Raw genomic sequence first — 17,473 nt, 5'->3', positions numbered from 1 at the left:
TTTTGCTGAAGTATATGCATCTTCTGCAAGGTTCTACATCTCTGTTTGTGCTGAATGTACTATATCTATACACCACACAGGTCCTTTTGGAATTATCTCAAATAACCACAGTCCTGGGAATGATGTACAATATAGAAGTGGAATTTTGGTAATGAGACAACCAAGAAAGTAGTGATATGGAGAGAAATTGTGATAACATGGTTTAGCATAACTTGTTTGTTTGTTTGAAGGGTTGCAATGTAATGTTTTAAACTGCAGCCACAATTGTTTTGAATGCCTTGAAAAGGTTCACCTGGAGATGAGGTGCATGTTAATAAAAAATAAACTGTCTTTCTACATTGGCTTAATTCAGATGAGACTCTTCATTTGGCCTTTGGGAGGTGATGTAGAGCCATGCTCATTCTGTGAATTGCAGTACTGTTATGACAGCATATATATCTCCCTCCATCCATCCATAATTTACTGCTTATCCTACTCTGGATTGCAGGGGATGCTGGAGTGTATCCCAGCTGTCTTCGGGTGAGTGGCAAGGTACACCTTTGACTCTTTCACACATCTGGGGTATTTTCCAAATTTTTCAAATTAACCTGCTGAATGTTCTTGGCCTGTGGGAGGAAACCAGAGAACCTGTGGGGAACTCACACAGAGGAGAGGGGGGAACATGAAAATTCAAAATAGAGAGGTCCCCTGCTGGAATCAAACCAAGGTTCTTCATGCTGTGGGGCTGAAGTGCTAATCACTGCGCCACATGATACCTACTGTATATCCTTCCATTTACTGTGATTGGATACTGGAGTAACAGAAACCTGGCTGTCATAATTTTCACCATAGAAGAAAGGTACTCCGTATAATTCACATATTCTCAGGTTTGTACGCCTGAAGGGAAGACATAGGAACAAAGAGACATCACCAATCACACATGAGCCATTTTAATTTGTTTGCTTATTTTATTGCTTGTGGTAATTATTTTGCACAGTAGTAATAAAAACATATTACTTTCAATGTTTGTGGAAAGTTTTATAATGGCTAACTAGCATACATGACACGAAATGAAGGAGATAAAGAGAGAGACATTTTCTGCAGTTCTTATAATTAGGACACTGCACCAACTTCCATTTGAGATAAACACCTAGCATAACGGATGTACTGTAAATATAAGTGAGTATATGTGTAACTTTGTCATTTGCCAAATGTAACCAACATCAACACCAAACTTCAATAAATACTGTAGCTCTGTATTTTAATGGTATCACAAAAACATTTTGACAAGTTGACTCCTGATTAAGCAGGCACAAGTGTCAGATTTGCCATAATCCTATATGTTTTATTGATTTTAAGGTCTGTCAATGTAGTAATCACCATTAATACTCCAAATAAGCCATTAAAACTGTTAATACTGAAAATACAATCAATGCTGTTCTTATCCTCTTTTTACAGTTTTTTATTAATTTGGACTGATGAAAATCCTGTTGTGTTATTTTTTTGAAATAACAATTAAGTTTCCCAGGCCAGCCGAGAGACACAGTCTTGTCATGTTTATTACTTGTGATTAATGAGTAACTCAGGAAACTAAGCAGATAGGGTGTGGAGGTCTTCTTATACAGAGCAAAATTTACAGTAAGCAGTACACTTGTAGATAAGCGAGCTACTAACACTAGATGGCTTTCTTTTTGTACATTTCTAATTTCACTGTTTGAAGGAGATCATCTTGGACTTTTAGTCATGTGGGACAGGCAAGTCTGTGTCATGTTCTTTCTTTGTTTTTTTTTTCATTTGGTTGCGGTTGTTTCCTAATGTTGTGCTGTCTCTTGACATGCAAATAAAACATGTATTTTTCTCACTTTTCTTTGTAGTTGATGGACACCTTCCCTGCAGAGACAGTCCTGATATATCTTTATTTTCTTTTTTTCTTTTGATTTTTACCATGATATCTGTCAGACGCCACTTAATCCTAAAACTCTTTCTGTGTGCACAGCTTTCTGTGTGTCTTCTGGGTTCAAGTAAGATATCGGATCCATTTAATTTTTTTTCAATGATCTTCTTTACAGCATAATCTCAAATTTTCTATTTTCATCCATCTGGGAATAATGTACTGCAATCCTTTTCAAGCTTAATCTCTGAATGGCTTTTATTCCTGTTTAATAGTAAATCCAAGTACAAGCCTGTGGGGCAAGAAACTACATTTCAAGGTCCGCCCATGTTTGTGGCAGCTACAACAAGGCATTTTGGTGCACCCCCTTAAGGAACTGAGTGTATGCATGCACCTACGCCGTGAGTATGCAGCAGAATGGACAGGTTTTGTCTACAAAGCTCCAGGAAGGAGACGGATAGAGTTGGGACTCGGGGGCAAATTTGCACAGATGATTGTATGGATGTTTGGAAAAGAATTTCGCATAAAGAAGGAACTGAAACTGAAAGAATGGTATTCGATCTGTCTCACCTGGTCTGGGCAAGCCCAAGAACTACATGTTTATGTTAATGAAACCAGCCTCAGTGAGAAGATTATGAATAGAACCGAACCACAGCAGTTGGCTCCAAATGGCACTCTTACTTTGGGCATGTCGCATTATGTTGATAAAAATAATAAGGTGCAAGGAGAGAGTGGGACTAACTTGCTTGGTGAGATTGGTCTGTTCAGGATGTGGGCAAAAGCATTGAGTGTTGAGGAGTTGAGCAGGCAGCGATGTGCAGTTGGAGATGTGATTAGTTGGGATCAGCAGAATTGGCAACATGACTGTCCTCCTGAGCCTGACATCAGCCTGCATTGTGGTAAATATGACCTCTTTGTATTGCATTTCAGTACCACAGTTCATTATTTTCATTATGTACATTACACAATTGCAATAAAGGCACAAACAGCTTCAAGTTTACCTTTGCCTCTTCATAAAACAAGCATGAGGGAACTTGTGTTAAGGTCCAATAATCATAAAAACAGGAAGCGAATGCCACTGAGTTACATGTGACTTCCCAGTCCTATTAACATCAAAGTTATTATTCCTTAGGGTGGTAGATATCAAATGGTGACTTGTGTAAATGAGGAAGTTTTAATATAAATAAGGAAATGTTATTTTGACCCAACCCTATTTCCTTCTGTAAACGCTTTATAGTTCGTAGTAGTTTGCCAGATTTGGAATAACCAAGTTCCTTATGAATGGGTTATGTACAAGAAACTGAACTCTATTAATTCCATTGTAGAAAACTCCCAATTTCAAAAAACATAAACTAAATAATTTTTATTCATTATTTGCTCTATGGACTACATATTCTTATTAAATTTGTAGCTTTATAGTCTTGTCTCTCTCATATCAAAATGTGATGATAGTCTGATGATAACCTAGAGGCTACTGTTAAAATGGCCCCTATGAAATGCAAGAGGTAATGTCACAGACCAGTATTAAAGCGTTTGATATGACTATAATAGTCTACACATGTGATGTGTTTGAAAGTACAGTCTAATTTATTTTGTGATTATCGCAATGAATAGTAATTATTATTAACACATAGATTTTGGGATAAAGTTTTCATTTAATGTTTAGCCCTTTTGATTTTATCTGACTTGATGGATAATATCTTCATTTTCAGTGCCTTCATACAACAGTTACTTGTATTCCGATGATTCATTAGTCCTCCGCATTAATGAACAGAACAAGATAGACTACAGCATGTCAGCAGTTACACAGTGGGTTTTGTGATCATAGTTGTTTTTTTGATGAATTTCTTTCTATACTTTTTAGAATGGCCTAGCTACAAAATCAAAATGCAGTTATTCATTGCTAACACTGATATCATCACTGAGGAATGTTCAGTGTCACTGGAGACCATTACAAGGGAGTGGGTATGTTGACTATGCCAAATATTTCACTGAAATATTAAGCACGAAATATTTGGAAATATTTTATTGTAATCACTTTTTATTTATTGTTCTCAGTTGCACAGCATTTTCCCTCCCAACATTTCCATCACTCGTATTATTGTGGCATCCTCAAGGTAAAAAACTAAGAAATTAGTTCTTTCTAAAGCACTTCTCTTGGCTGACAATGTAAAAAGATAGATAGGCCTGTTCTTTTTGTGAAGCTTTATTGATGCTTTATGTGTTTGAATTGTTGCAGTGCCAAAAATTAGAAGACTAATTCTTTGTCTGCAATCTCTGTTATCTTTGACCCAATTCAGCCTTTCCTGCCACTTTGCCAATTTGCATGTGCAGTCATCTCAGGTACAGTATGCTAATAAATGAATTGATTTTATATTGAATTGTTGATTAGATAAGATAAACTTTTTTGATCTCATAGGGGAAGTTCATTTGTCACAGCAGCCTGACAGTTATAATGTAAAAAAAAAACAGCACAGGCCATTAAAGGCAATCTCATATTACAAAAAAAAAAAAATCAATAAGTCAGGTTGGGTCAAAGGCAAGGTGGTTGTAGGTAGATTTTTTTTATTTTTTTATTTTTAATTTACAATAAATAAGGCAAAAATGTCTTTCCAGGAATCGAGAGCATCACTGAACTCCAGCTGTGTCAAATGGTGAGATGGTCTTCAGAAAAAATGTCAAAATGATGAGGAGCATGATACATGGTGCTGAATTGTCTGCATCTCTACAATTCAGTAGGAGCTTTCAAGTCCATGTGTATGTTGAATTTACAATCTGATTATGTTCTACCCCAAGTTTTTACTGTGAGGTCCATGTGAACGTCAGTCCAGCTGCAAGAATGGATTTAGTCCAGATCAGCATTACTGCAATGCTGAATTCTACTTTCCCTTTCAATGGCTTCAACCTGACAGTTGATCCCAATAACATGAGCATCCTACCCGTGGGTAAATCTGGTCCAATATTATATCTACGAATCCACTATATTGATCAAAAAAAATATTTTAACTGAATCTCAAAGTTAAATATGTATGAAATTTATAAAAAAAACTCTAGTTAATACTTAAGTGTTTGACAAGCTTAATTATGTATTTTAAGAATTTGAAAATCCAACACAAACTTTTCTGGGTTTGATTTCTCTTGGATTATCTATTTTCTTTTGTCCAGAATTATTCTCTGGTGTGACTCCACCAACCCCCAGTCCTGTAGTGACTTCACCAGGTAACCATGCAAAACGACACACGACTATTTCTTTCAAGACGTTGTTAATCAACAATGGCATTTTATTATATTTCAACGGTGTCTGAACGTTTCAACCGTTGTTCACGTCTTTCTTATCTTATCTGCAGATAGAGGTACTACAAATAGCCTGCCAGGTTGGCTCACAAACATGTCAACAACAGAGGAGCCTTTAGATCTCAACAAGACTTCTGGTCAGTCCTTTCAATGTTAGATGTCTGAGCCACTAAACAAACCATTCAGTCTTTACATAAATCTCACTCTGCTATCGTCCTCTGCATAATTGAAATCAGTTCAGATATATACTGTATATAAGATGGTCTTGCAGGAACACAGTAAGACTACCTTTGAATATGCACAAAAGAATGACACAAGTTAAAGAATATGAAAGAAACAACTTGTCCTTGATTAAGGCACTGGCATTGAACTGGACTTTGTCTGTTGTATATTGACCACGTCTGCGACAAAGGAAGGGATAAAAATGGCAAATATATTACCGTGCAAGATGTTAGAATATAAAAGCTAATTTATCAAAATGAACACAAAACAGAAAATTCTCTCTTAGCACATTGAAGCATATAAGGAGCCAGGTACAAACAGTGACAAATGTGTTTATCTGCCAATCTCTGAATTTGCTGCCGTTGATTATGTTCTTTGTTCCAATTCATTCCTTAGTTTTCTGTGATAATGTGAAACTGTCAAGGCAAATTTTCCTGAAGTGGTAACTGTGTTTCATTGGCCAACAGTTGGACCTGATACTTTCCTTAGAGTTAATGTTACATTGAATATGACTGCCAACACCAGAGGACCAAAAGAAATAATTGAACATTGGGTAAGATTTTCACACAAATCTCCTTTAAGTTCCTTAAACTACATGTTTACTCTGTATTCTGTCCAAAAGCTGAAAGACAGACTGCATGTGAAGAACACCATAATTTTACTGAATGTCATCATAACTGAGAGAGTTTGGAGGTGGGTCTAAATAAAATGAGTTTTCCTGTAAAATAGGTATCATACTCTGGTATCATTTGCTTGCTGTGACTGAGTGAGTAATTTCTGATGTTGAATTTAAAAATCATTGCAGGTCAATGGAGCAGTACATTGGATTAATGGTGAGTTTCGAATTCATTGAAATGATTTTGGTTGGGTCAGTGTATTTTCTTTTTAAATTGATGTAGGTAATGTTAATCTTATAATTAACAATAAGATTATATTGTTATAATTATATTGTTATAATTATATATTATATATATATTATATATTATAATTAATTTTATTATATTGTTATAATTTCCCAAAACTTTTCTTTCTTCAGATTTTTCAGCACCAAGTCAGACAGTAAGTCAACAGGGGAATTTTGAAACGTCAGACTAGATTGTGGCTGCTTTTTATAATTGAGTGTTGGTTTATTAACAGATATGACAGTACCTTCCACGTCCAAGTGTATGATAGGAATAACATTACAGAAATTACCTCTTTTATTGATGCTGCCTTGTCATCACCACATAAAAATGGTTCCATTATTATTAAAACTATGGATGTGACCATCAAACATATTGGTGAGTAAAATTCCTTGTACTTACATTCCTATAACAAAAATGAAAGAAAAAGTGCAATGACTTGGTTAAAAATATATTACTATTCTTTCATTTTCAGTCCCAGAAAACTGTTTAGAAGAAATGGTTTCTACAATTCACGGAGACTATATTTGGCCTGAAACCTTCCCCCAGGTCAACCAAGAAATGGGTTGCATAAAGCCAATGTCCAACAGAGGCTTCAGATTTTGGTAAGATGTTAATTCAATCATTTTCAAACTGTATTGGTGGGATGAAGGTAAGAGTCCATAGCAGATGTTTGTTCTCTAACCTAAGATGCACAGTCTTAACATTCTCTCTGGGATCAGTGCAGTTTACTATCAAAAACTGAGATGAGTTAAAACAACAATACACAGTTCATAATCATTTCAGGCAAAGCATTGTAATATCTAAGTTTTTGTTAACTTTATCTTCAGACTTAATTGTATGTGCCAACATTTACCTTGGTCCTCTTCTTTTCCTCTTGGCTGCGACCATAAATCTTCTCTTTGGTCTTCCTCTAGACTTCCTGTCCAGTTCCATATTCAAAGTCCTTACAATCAGTCCCAGACTCTTGCCTTTCCTCTTCTCGCTCTGCTTCCCAACACGCCTTCCTCCTCTCCGTCTCTGACCCTCAGTAGCCCAATTTCCACTGGTACCCTGTAGGTTACCGGCACCAATACTGGTCGTTGTTAACCCGGGCCTTGACTGATCCGGTATGAGATTCTTAGGTTTGATTCGCATGTTTGGCTCGATGTCCAGCACTTGGTTGCCAGGCCTGCACCCATGGATCTTGGCTGGGCTCAGCATGAAAGATCATCCTGGGTCCCCCTTCCCTTGGGTTCACCACCCATAGAAGGGGCCAAGGGGCTCAGGAGCAATGTGAGGCAGGGAATAACTGAAGTGAGGGGCCTTGGCAGTCCAATCCAGGGCTGCAGAAGCTGGTTCCAGCATGAAATGCCTGGTGAGCATGAAATATCTGGTGGGGAAGGATCCAGAACTGGTGCGCAAGGCAGCTCCAATTCTCCCCCAATCCTGTTGGGTGCTCCAGGGGTATGGGGTACTGAAACCCTGTAATATGGGCTGTTCTGTCCTTATATGATTGGTGTCAGAGCTTGGTCTGTATTGCTGGTTGCAAATCGGATTTGTTTACGGTGTGGGTAGGACTCTACCGGGGCTGCCCTTTGATACCAGTTCTGTTAATAACTTTTAGGGACAGAATTTCTTGGTGCATCCAGGGTTTTTAGGGGATGCGGTCTGGTTATTTGGGTCTTTACTTTTTGCATATGATGTGGTTCTGTTGGCTTCATCGGACCACTATCTCCAGGTTTCGTTGGAGCACTTATCCACCGAATGTGAAGCGAACGGGATGAGCATCAGCACCTCTAAATCTGAGACCACGGTTCAGGGATGGAAGACGGTGGAGTGCCTATTGCTGGTCAAGGTCTTGCCTTGAGTGCAGGAATTCAAGTATCCTAGGGTCTTGTTCATGAGTGAGGGAAAGATGGGGAGGGAAATTTACAGGGGGATCGGTGAAACGTCAGCGTGTGTTTTGGTGGCAAAGTAGCTGAGCCAAAAAGCGAAGCTCTCAATTTACAAGTCAATCTACATTCCTACCCTCCCCTACAAGCATTGGGTAGTGACTGAAAGAACAAGGTCATGGATCCAAGCGTCCAAAATGATTTCTTTCGCAGGGCGTCTGGACTCTACCTTCGAGATAGGGTGAGGAGTTCAACTATCCGGGGCTCAGAGTAGAGTTGCTGCTCCTCCACTTGGAGAGGAGTCAGATGAAGATGAAATGGCTCAGGCACCTGGTCATCTGGATGCCTCCCTGGTGAGGTGATCCGGGCATGACCACCTGGGACTGCTGAAGGGACAACAGTATATCTCTTGGCTAGCATGGGAGCACCTCAGGATCTTCCCAGAAGAGCTGGATCAATGAGCCAGGGAGAAGGAAGTCTGGGTCTCTCTGCTTTGGCTGCTGCCATCTGGACACGACCCCAGATGAGCAGCAGAAGATGGATGGATGAAGTGGGAAAAGGAGGGATTCTTTTCTGAATTACTTTGTTCATTTGGTCCAATCTTGTCCGTCATCGTCACAATAGCTCGTTTCCATGGATACTATGCTGCTCTGTTCCCTGCAGTCCTGCCACCCCTTACATCTCTCTACATCCCCTTACAGCTCTGATCCAACACAAGGAATAATTGTGGCTCTTTGGAAGAAGGAAACTCGGGCAAAAATCTATTTCCTATATGTTACTGCGTTTAAGCGCAGAAATCTCTCTACCTTGCTGAATTTTAAATAGAGAAAATGCCAAATGATCTCATTATTAAAATGCAAACTGTATAAGCTTACTTGTTTCTCTACAAGCTGAATGATTTGTTTAACTGACAATGACTTCAGAAGTTACACTACAATAAAAAGACAAGTATAAATAACTTTTATTGCCACTGGTATTGATATTGTCGCTGATTTTCTTCTCTGTTTAGTAAATTACAGATTGAAACTGACACAACTAGGTGGGCTGATCCTGATATGTCAAATTGCAACCCAATTCTGACCATATCAGACCTCCAGAATATCACTGTCACTCCAGGTGAGGTGATTTATTCTATACACAGTGTAGATCATTTAATTTGCAATACCATATTAAAAATAGTTATACTTGTGAAATCAACTATGTATGATTTAATGTGAAAAAGTTGAAATTCGATTAACACTTGTTTTTTCAATATTCACATTTGCCGCTTAAAAAACACAAAACAAAACAAATATATTTAAACAGACAACACGTGAACTGAAAGTTATCTTTCTTTAAATGTAGATAATATGGCTGAAGTTGTGGACATGATTCAGGACCTTGTAAACGTTGAGTTAGGAAACTCAGCGGAGCTCTCATCCTCTGAACTGGACACAGTGATGGATAAACTCGATAAAGTGGTTGGCATCAGCACCATCGAGCCTTCAGTTGGTGCCAGCACTATCAATATTGTTGCTGATATCTTGCTTTCGAAATCCAATGTCTCTCCATTGGCTAATGAGTAAGTGGAGACATAATGGATATTTGTGTGTAGAAATAGAACATTTTGGCTTTTTTTTATGGTAATCTATCTTTTACTTTTGAAAAGTATTCTAAATATGACAGAGAGGTTGGGCAGCAACTTGGATTTACAAGGTGAATCTGTAAGTTTAACAGCACCTTCGATGGCCCTGTATTTGATCGATGTCGATCCTGAGAGATTCAGTGGCCTCACCTTCAGCGTGTCCTCCATTTCTTCAGTACAGAGGCCAGAGGTAAGATGCTTTTCCTAGTATGGCAACCACAGGATGAGTCACATTTATGGTGGTGGAGTAGATTTTTTATTGCATCCATGCCCTGTTGAGCACTCAGCAAGGTGTTAGTAGCATGAATAACAGATATCATGGCTTCAAGTTAGTATAGCACCATTAATAAAACCATTAACGGCAGTTTTGTTGGTTTTTTTTTTACTAAGGTTTTTCTAAACCAGAGTTTCATCAGTGAACCATTTCATGACAAGGATGCAATGATCTCTATTCCCTCTGAGCTCCTTCACTATTTCCCACCAGGAGAGAATAAGAGTCGTGTGCAATTTCAGTTCTATGGTACACACGACCTGTTCCAGGTATGTCCGATTTGATCTCTTGGACTTTCTAGTGTGAGTGACATTCTTCATTATCCTCCTTACCTTGTTATACTTAAAACGTGAAGCTTTAAAAAGACACAGCCTCGTGTCATAAATTAGAATACAACAAAACAGACTATGCACTGACTGCAACCATCTAATTATGGATCACCACAGGTTGCTTGTGAGAATATGGCGAGCACGTGGTGCAGTGAACAAAAAAAAATGTGTTCAAAGATTTATATTTTCATGTAATATAAATCAGGTTTGGTGTTTTGTGTAGGTTCTGAGAGCTCACTGGATTCTATGCCATAGCCATACATTTAAAAATGTTTTCAGCAAATGCTGTTGAAGGGAAAAGAGAAAGGGTGCTTTTACTCAGATACGTATCTGAATAAACCTTGCCTTGTCTGGATATGAAAAGATCATTCAGGCCTAATTTCTACCTGTCCTACCTTTTCTACATTCTGAATGCTAATTCCCTATATAGCCTAAAACTGAATACTTCAGAGTCTCAATAATAAAGTAACTCTATGAATCTGACTGGGACATTAATGTTGATAGTTATCAACATGTCTTCCTTAAAAATAGCAATTATTTGGGATAATAATACAAGGTTGCGTGGATGGCCTGCTACCCATATTCTGACACCTTTATTTCACTTAGATATGTTGGAGCTTATTTCTAATTTTCTCATAAAAACAGTTTTCTTTGTATTTCTATTAAATATTTAATTGAAACTAATTGGAAATTCTAATCATCACCTGCAAAAAAATACTATCAAGATGAATTGCATGGGTCAAAATAATAACTCTTGAATTTTAAATACAGCTTTTTCACTGTATTTAGTATCTATGATTCACCTTGATAGGCCTTGTCGATATATCATGTCTGTTTAGACAACTGCTGACTAATTTTTTTAACAGGACCCATCACTTGCCAATGCAGAACACAGCAGCTTGACATTGAAGTCATACATTGTATCTGCGAGCCTCAATAGCCGTGTCAGCAATCTGAAACATAAAGTTGTGGTGACTCTCAGCCATGAGCAACTAAAACAGGTGATAAAACTGTTTTTTTTAATCTATTGTGATGAAATAAATGCAATTGACTTGCTATGAATTGAAATGCCATTTGAAAAATCTGTATTTTATCAGCCAAATGACAAGGTCCGGTGTGTATTTTGGGATTTCCACAAGAATGGTGAGTTGCTTAAAATTGATAAATCTTCAACTTGGGTTTAGATTGGGCTACCCAAACTCAGTTTATATATTGAGCTGCACCAGCAATACAGCTGCTCTACGTCAATATAAAACTCATATCTACTTGCTATCAGATTTCATGACTGCATCTGTATCTGATTCATGTTTATCATAACAAGCCATTACCTCTGAATGCTTTTTTTGTAGGAAGTGTCAAAATCGTTTAAAAGTAATCCATCTGTCAATGTATAGCAGATAAATATTAATGATAGTATGATGCTTGAAGAGCTTGTAGTGCAAGAAAATCATATTGTTTGCCGGCTTAGGCTCTTGGGTCTCGTGTGTGACATGTGGTATAGAGAATTCGCTGTCAATTTGTGTGTGTTTGTATGTGTGTGTGTGTAAGGAGGACATGGTGGTTGGAGCAGCAGGGGTTGTAAAACCCAGGGTATTTCTTCTCATCAGACCAGCTGTCACTGTGATCACCTCACACATTTTGCTTTGCTCCTGGTGAGTCACTGTGCCTTTTTCTTTTCACAAATTAGAGAGGGGGAAGACAACAAAAAGCAGCGACACGTTTGATTCAGTCTGCTCAGTTATCACTCTTCTGCTCATTTTTCCCACTAATGATGTTGGGTGTTGATGTCACAGCCACAAGATGCGCAGTATGGGATAGAGTTGAAGACCTTTTTTTTTTTAATCTCACCCTGATAATATGCTGATAGTATACAGTATATTTCCTGCATGTGTTGAGCCTGCCAAAAGATAATGCAAAAATCTCATCTGTAGAAATGGCATACATAGAGTTATTTTGGTTTTGCTTATATTACTGATTTCAGGATGTATCCAGAACGCCCATCAGCAACTCTGACAGTCAGATTCTGACTGTGATTTCCTATGTTGGTTGTGGTGTTTCCTCCATTTTCCTTGGCATCACTCTTCTCACCTACCTCGCTTTTGAGTAAGCATTGATTAACAATAGCGCATTACCCAGGTGCTCTAAGGTGACACACCCAATTGGCAACAGGGGGGTCACCAGATGATTTTGAAAATCAAAATATAAATTGGGAAAGAGGAAAAATAAAAAGCTTGTGTTTGACATAGCTGTTAAAAAGATTTGTTTTACCAATGTGTCCTCAAATTTTCTGATTTTTGCTACATCTGTTAAAAAAATTCTGTATGCATCTGTGAACATTTTTTTAATGTATTTTCTTTTAAAGTTATCTGTTTTTCTCAGCACCTAACAATATACCTTGATCAGATTAAAAAAATCCGGAAAATATAGCCTTACATTTCAATCATGCATTTGGCAACAGTGTTATAAAATGCATTCCCTTTATTCTGTGTATCTCTTGTTCAATTTAGAAAGCTGCGCCAGGACCACCCATCAAAAATACTCATCAATCTTTCAGCTGCTTTACTGGGCCTGAGCATGCTGTTCCTACTAGATGCCTGGCTTTCATCCTTTTCTAACCACAGTCTGTGCATTGCCACTGCTGCAAGCCTCCACTACTTCCTGCTGGCCTCTTTCACTTGGATGGGCCTGGAGGCTGTGCACATGTACCTTGCCCTTGTCAAGGTCTTCACTGTATATGTCCCTTCTTACATTCTCAAGCTCTGTGCTGTAGGATGGGGTAAGATAGAGCATTGTGTGGCAATTGGACTGTATTCAATCAGCCTTTATCAACAGTTAGACCTTACAGTGATCTGGGTCAAGCCTTTAAACATGGGACAGGACATGGGGGGAAAGTTGTAGAGAGCCAGACATTAAGAATAGAAAAAGTAAACTCAACTGTCGAACTATACAAACATTTTGCTCTGTGAGTCTACTTCAGCATAGCAGGGCTTTCAGCTGATGTCGTGCACATTGTCAGTAATGTTGAACAGCAGACCAAGTACTGACAGTGGGTGCACCTCCACAACGTTTGTATATGACCACAACTGTTGCACACCTTAAAAGTTATACTGTGCAATGAGCAGAATGTGTTTCTTGTTAGTCAACACAACATTTTAACTTTTGGCCAGTCATCCTTGGCTCCACAGAACCAGAAGATCATGCCCCCGGGCTTAGTAAAAACAAATTATATTCACACTGAAACCTTTGTGTGAAAATGCTCTGGTCCGGTAATTACCTCTAAATTCTATTTTGGAAAATCATGTTTGTGCCTTAAGGAAAATTGGCTAAAAAACCCTATATGTAAATAAAATAAAGACACAATATCAAAAGGGTGAAAAATAGATGGAATGTCTTTATCACAGCAGTAGTGCTTAATAGTAAGGGTATCACCAAATACAGTGGGATTAATCCCCTGTGGGTTATGAATGGCTTTGTATTTATTTTATTTTTGCTTAGATGTTTCAATTGAGACTGATTATCTTAAAAACTTTAACAGTAAGATATTGCTCAATAAAAAGTACAATATTATACAGGTGCATTATATTTTCTCATTAGGACCACAGTTCTGTTGGTCTTAATCAAGGAATATTATTTTGTCTTTGTGAATAATTAACAGCACTAATGGTGAACATTTTTTCACACAGGTATTCCCCTGCTCATAGTTAGCCTTGTGCTGGCAATAGACAAAGATGCCTATGGCAAAACTGTGTACAAAACAGTAGCGGTTACTCAGGACACAGATCCATTGTAAGTACCAAAGTAAATGTTAGGTTTTCTCCTGCAATTGTTTTATATAGACAGACAACTTAACCAAGAAAAAAAAACACTTAAAGAAGGACACTGCAGGGGTGCCTTCTCTCAAATGCAATACATGGGAAACTGAAAAGGAAACATTTAAAAAAAAATAACCTTTATTTCTACATGAAACATTTCAGGGTTTCTCTTGTTATTTCAAACACCATGTTAATGGCAATTACTTATCGATGATTTACAATGCTGGTTGCATGAGAGAAATATCTCATCTCCAAAATGTTAACTGTCAAATTGGGCATATTACATAAAAAGCAACCAAGATGGATTCTAAACTTAATATGTTTTAGGGGGGTTAAGTTTGCTATCTAAATTACGTGCAAAATTGGTAAGATCAAGTCATAACTGCTTGATAAGTCATGAAAAGAAAACGCAAAATAGCACAAAGACCATCAAACTGGATGTATTACTGCTGAAATAAATATGTATGTGGTAGTTATCATAAATCCCAGAATTTAATGACACTTTGACCTGCTGTCTTTTTTCGTCCTGTGTTTCAGCTGCTGGCTGCTGAATGACGTATTTTTCTACGTGACGGTGGTGGCATTTGTTCTTTTTATCCTGTTGTGCAACTTCTCTGTGTTCATTGTTGTTCTGATTCAGATCAGACATATGAAAACAAATAAGTCCTCGGCAAACAACCATCCTTCTTTACACAGTTTAAGAGCAGTTGCCAGTCTCACTGTGCTATTGGGTCTGACGTGGTCGATGGGCTTTTTTTCATTTGGGCCTGGCAAAACCATTATGATGTACCTGTTCTCCATCTGCAATACTTTACAGGGTAAGGATTTGGTGTTGGCGGTATTTGATAGGATTGGTGTTCATTTAATTTTAGCACACATTTTTATAGTTTTTTTTTTATATTGCTTGTATCCATTAAGAGGCAGTGTGCGTATATACGTTTGTCGTGCTTAAATTTGGTTTGTTTCACAAACTGAGTAGTTTAAGAAGTACTAGACAAGAATGCATACATTTATGATGTTTTACATTTTATGCAATGGTAATTTCACTTTTAGGACCATTATGACATTCATGTTAGTTTCCATGATCACAGAATTTATGAGATTTTTCTACACAAATTTTTTCTCTTGTCCCCCAGGGTTTTTTGTCTTTGTCTTCCATTGTCTCATGAAAGAAAATGTGAGGAAGCAGTGGAGGACCTATTTGTGCTGTGGACCTTTCAGACTCAATGCCCACTCAGGTAGATCTTATTAAGGGAAATAAACAGCAGTACGTGTTGATAAAAAAATTATTGCAGGATATGAGCTTGACGGTTTGTGTAATTTGTTTTTTAAGTGAATGATCATGTGTTTTTTTTTGCATTTAGACTGGAGCCAGTCTCTGACAGGTGGTTGCCGCAGAAAAAAGAACCATCTTGTTGACTCAGAATTTTCTAACAATACATCGACTGTGAGAAAGGCCTCAGATTCAACCGCGGGATCAGGTCCAAATCACCACAAGGGGGCATGAGCATGTAACATACTGCAGGTCTTCTCTTCAAGGTCCTCTTTTGAATACATTGAGATGACAAGAAACAATTTGGACAATATAGATAATAAAATAGAAGTAAGCCAAAGTACAAGTTAGAAAAAAAAAGTAGCTTGTTTCCTAAAAAATACATTACACAAAGAAAATTCAGAGGCTTCAAGCAATTGTTTTTTTCAGAATGGAAAGATAGAGAATACATCCCACACAACAACAGCTTTAATTAAAAAGATAAATTACCAATTTTTTCATGTGTAAATGTTTTCCTGGATTCATGTAGGAAATATACAGATGAGTTCGTAAGAAGAGCCAGAATTGTCAAATAATTATACACAAAGAAGTAAATGTACCTCTCTTCTTTGAAGAAAGAAGCAATAAAAACCACCAGTCCTATTTAGCATGATAAAGTGGCTGGTAGACCATGGTATTTATGGTCTTGTATAGTTTTGTTCACTTACCATAATCAGCAGAAAGTGATATGTATGTTTGTATACTTACTCTTTATTGCAATTACATGGCTTGGATGGGAATGCTTATTACACATGAACCTTTGACCAACTTCATTGCTGCATGCATCCAGCGTTTTTGTTAGAAACGTAGAATTTGGTCTCTTTTTGTGATGAGTATTGAATTGCTTCATATTTTCACTTTAGCAATTTTGACAGCGAGAGGCCATCAATACCACCAGCTGCTATTCATTGTGTTCAGTAAAAGGTGTCTATCCCCTCACCTCACTACAGGGAAGATGTTACAAAGTGTGTTGCTGTCGGCTTTTACCTGCAGGCTTTGTCTGGCACACCTGTCTCTCTCGGTCTCCTGCCCATACACTTTTTGTGTCTGAGAAAGCATGAGTCCATGATGTTTTTTTGTGTTTTTCTTTGTTTGTTTTTTCAACTCTCTTATGCTTCTCCCCTTTCCTGGTGATTTTATTGAACATTGCAGCGTTTTATTGTCAGTATGTATTGACTTGAATGATGGCACCATTTTCATGTTGTTGTTTTTTTTTTTTTTTTGTTTCAAAATAAAACCGCATGTTGTCATTCCAGTCTGTGATTTATTGAGCTTGTTTTCATGAGGCAAAAATATTTGTTGCTAAGATCCTGATAGTTATATATAGTTATCCTCCACTGTTCTTTTAGGTATGGACATTTTTCATTAGTTTGCTGAAAATAATATTTAAAATGATCTTGTTTTTTAACAAGGTTTCAACACAACATTAGAGCTGACTTTTATTTTTACACTTTTGGTGTAAAAATAAATACTGTATACTGTAGCAAGCAGTGAGTTTTTGTTTTTTGTTCTATAATAATTACAAGAGAGGTATAATGCTCAGCCAGCCAATAATTTTGAACACAGGACAATGGCCAAAACCCATTAAGACCATAAACCCACTAACCCATTACTGACTCATAGCTTTGATGCAAACTAAATATTTGACAATAGCTTCTATTTTTCCTTTCGGAAAAATTTCGCCACAGCAAATCAACCTCCTCAATCTAACCCTATTCTCTGTATGCTCCTCTCTCACACCACCTACCTCTCTCCTCTCTTACCACGTCCATAAATCTTCTCTTTGGTCTTCCTCTAGACCACCTGCCTGGCAGCTCCAATACCAGCATCCGTTTACTAATATATCCATTATCCCTCCTCTGTACATGCCCGAAGCATCTAAGTCTGGCTTCTCTGACCTTCTCAGCAAACCATTTAACATGTGCATTTGACAATATGATTACAACAAAACAAAGACATAACT

General features: G+C 37.6%; 1 protein-coding gene and 1 pseudogene across 1 annotated transcript; both read left to right on the top strand.

Moving 5' to 3' along the window:
- Positions 1 to 17,473, top strand: part of LOC147227795 (uncharacterized) — a 412,630-nt pseudogene that overhangs the window by 173,815 nt on the left and 221,342 nt on the right.
- Positions 1,699 to 16,745, top strand: adgrg4a (adhesion G protein-coupled receptor G4a). The gene is made up of 26 exons (XM_086158821.1): positions 1,699 to 2,000; positions 2,146 to 2,769; positions 3,735 to 3,835; positions 3,929 to 3,987; positions 4,171 to 4,213; positions 4,487 to 4,524; positions 4,667 to 4,815; positions 5,036 to 5,089; positions 5,218 to 5,301; positions 5,854 to 5,939; positions 6,009 to 6,079; positions 6,524 to 6,666; positions 6,764 to 6,893; positions 9,172 to 9,278; positions 9,507 to 9,723; positions 9,811 to 9,976; positions 10,177 to 10,326; positions 11,253 to 11,387; positions 11,484 to 11,529; positions 11,935 to 12,038; positions 12,368 to 12,489; positions 12,894 to 13,162; positions 14,070 to 14,172; positions 14,736 to 15,016; positions 15,335 to 15,436; positions 15,563 to 16,745. The coding sequence occupies exons 1-26, from the start codon at positions 1,814 to 1,816 to the stop codon at positions 15,703 to 15,705; spliced, it is 3,714 nt and encodes a 1,237-aa protein (XP_086014947.1). The 5' UTR covers positions 1,699 to 1,813; the 3' UTR covers positions 15,706 to 16,745.

This window comes from Fistularia commersonii, chromosome 13, assembly GCF_037954325.1.
Source record: "Fistularia commersonii isolate RoL2024-O1a breed Wild chromosome 13, RoL_Fcom_v1.0, whole genome shotgun sequence".
Classification (NCBI taxonomy): Eukaryota; Metazoa; Chordata; class Actinopteri; order Syngnathiformes; family Fistulariidae; genus Fistularia; species Fistularia commersonii.
The sequence above is the reverse complement of the archived record's forward strand: the minus strand, read 5'-3'. Positions and strand labels throughout refer to the sequence as shown.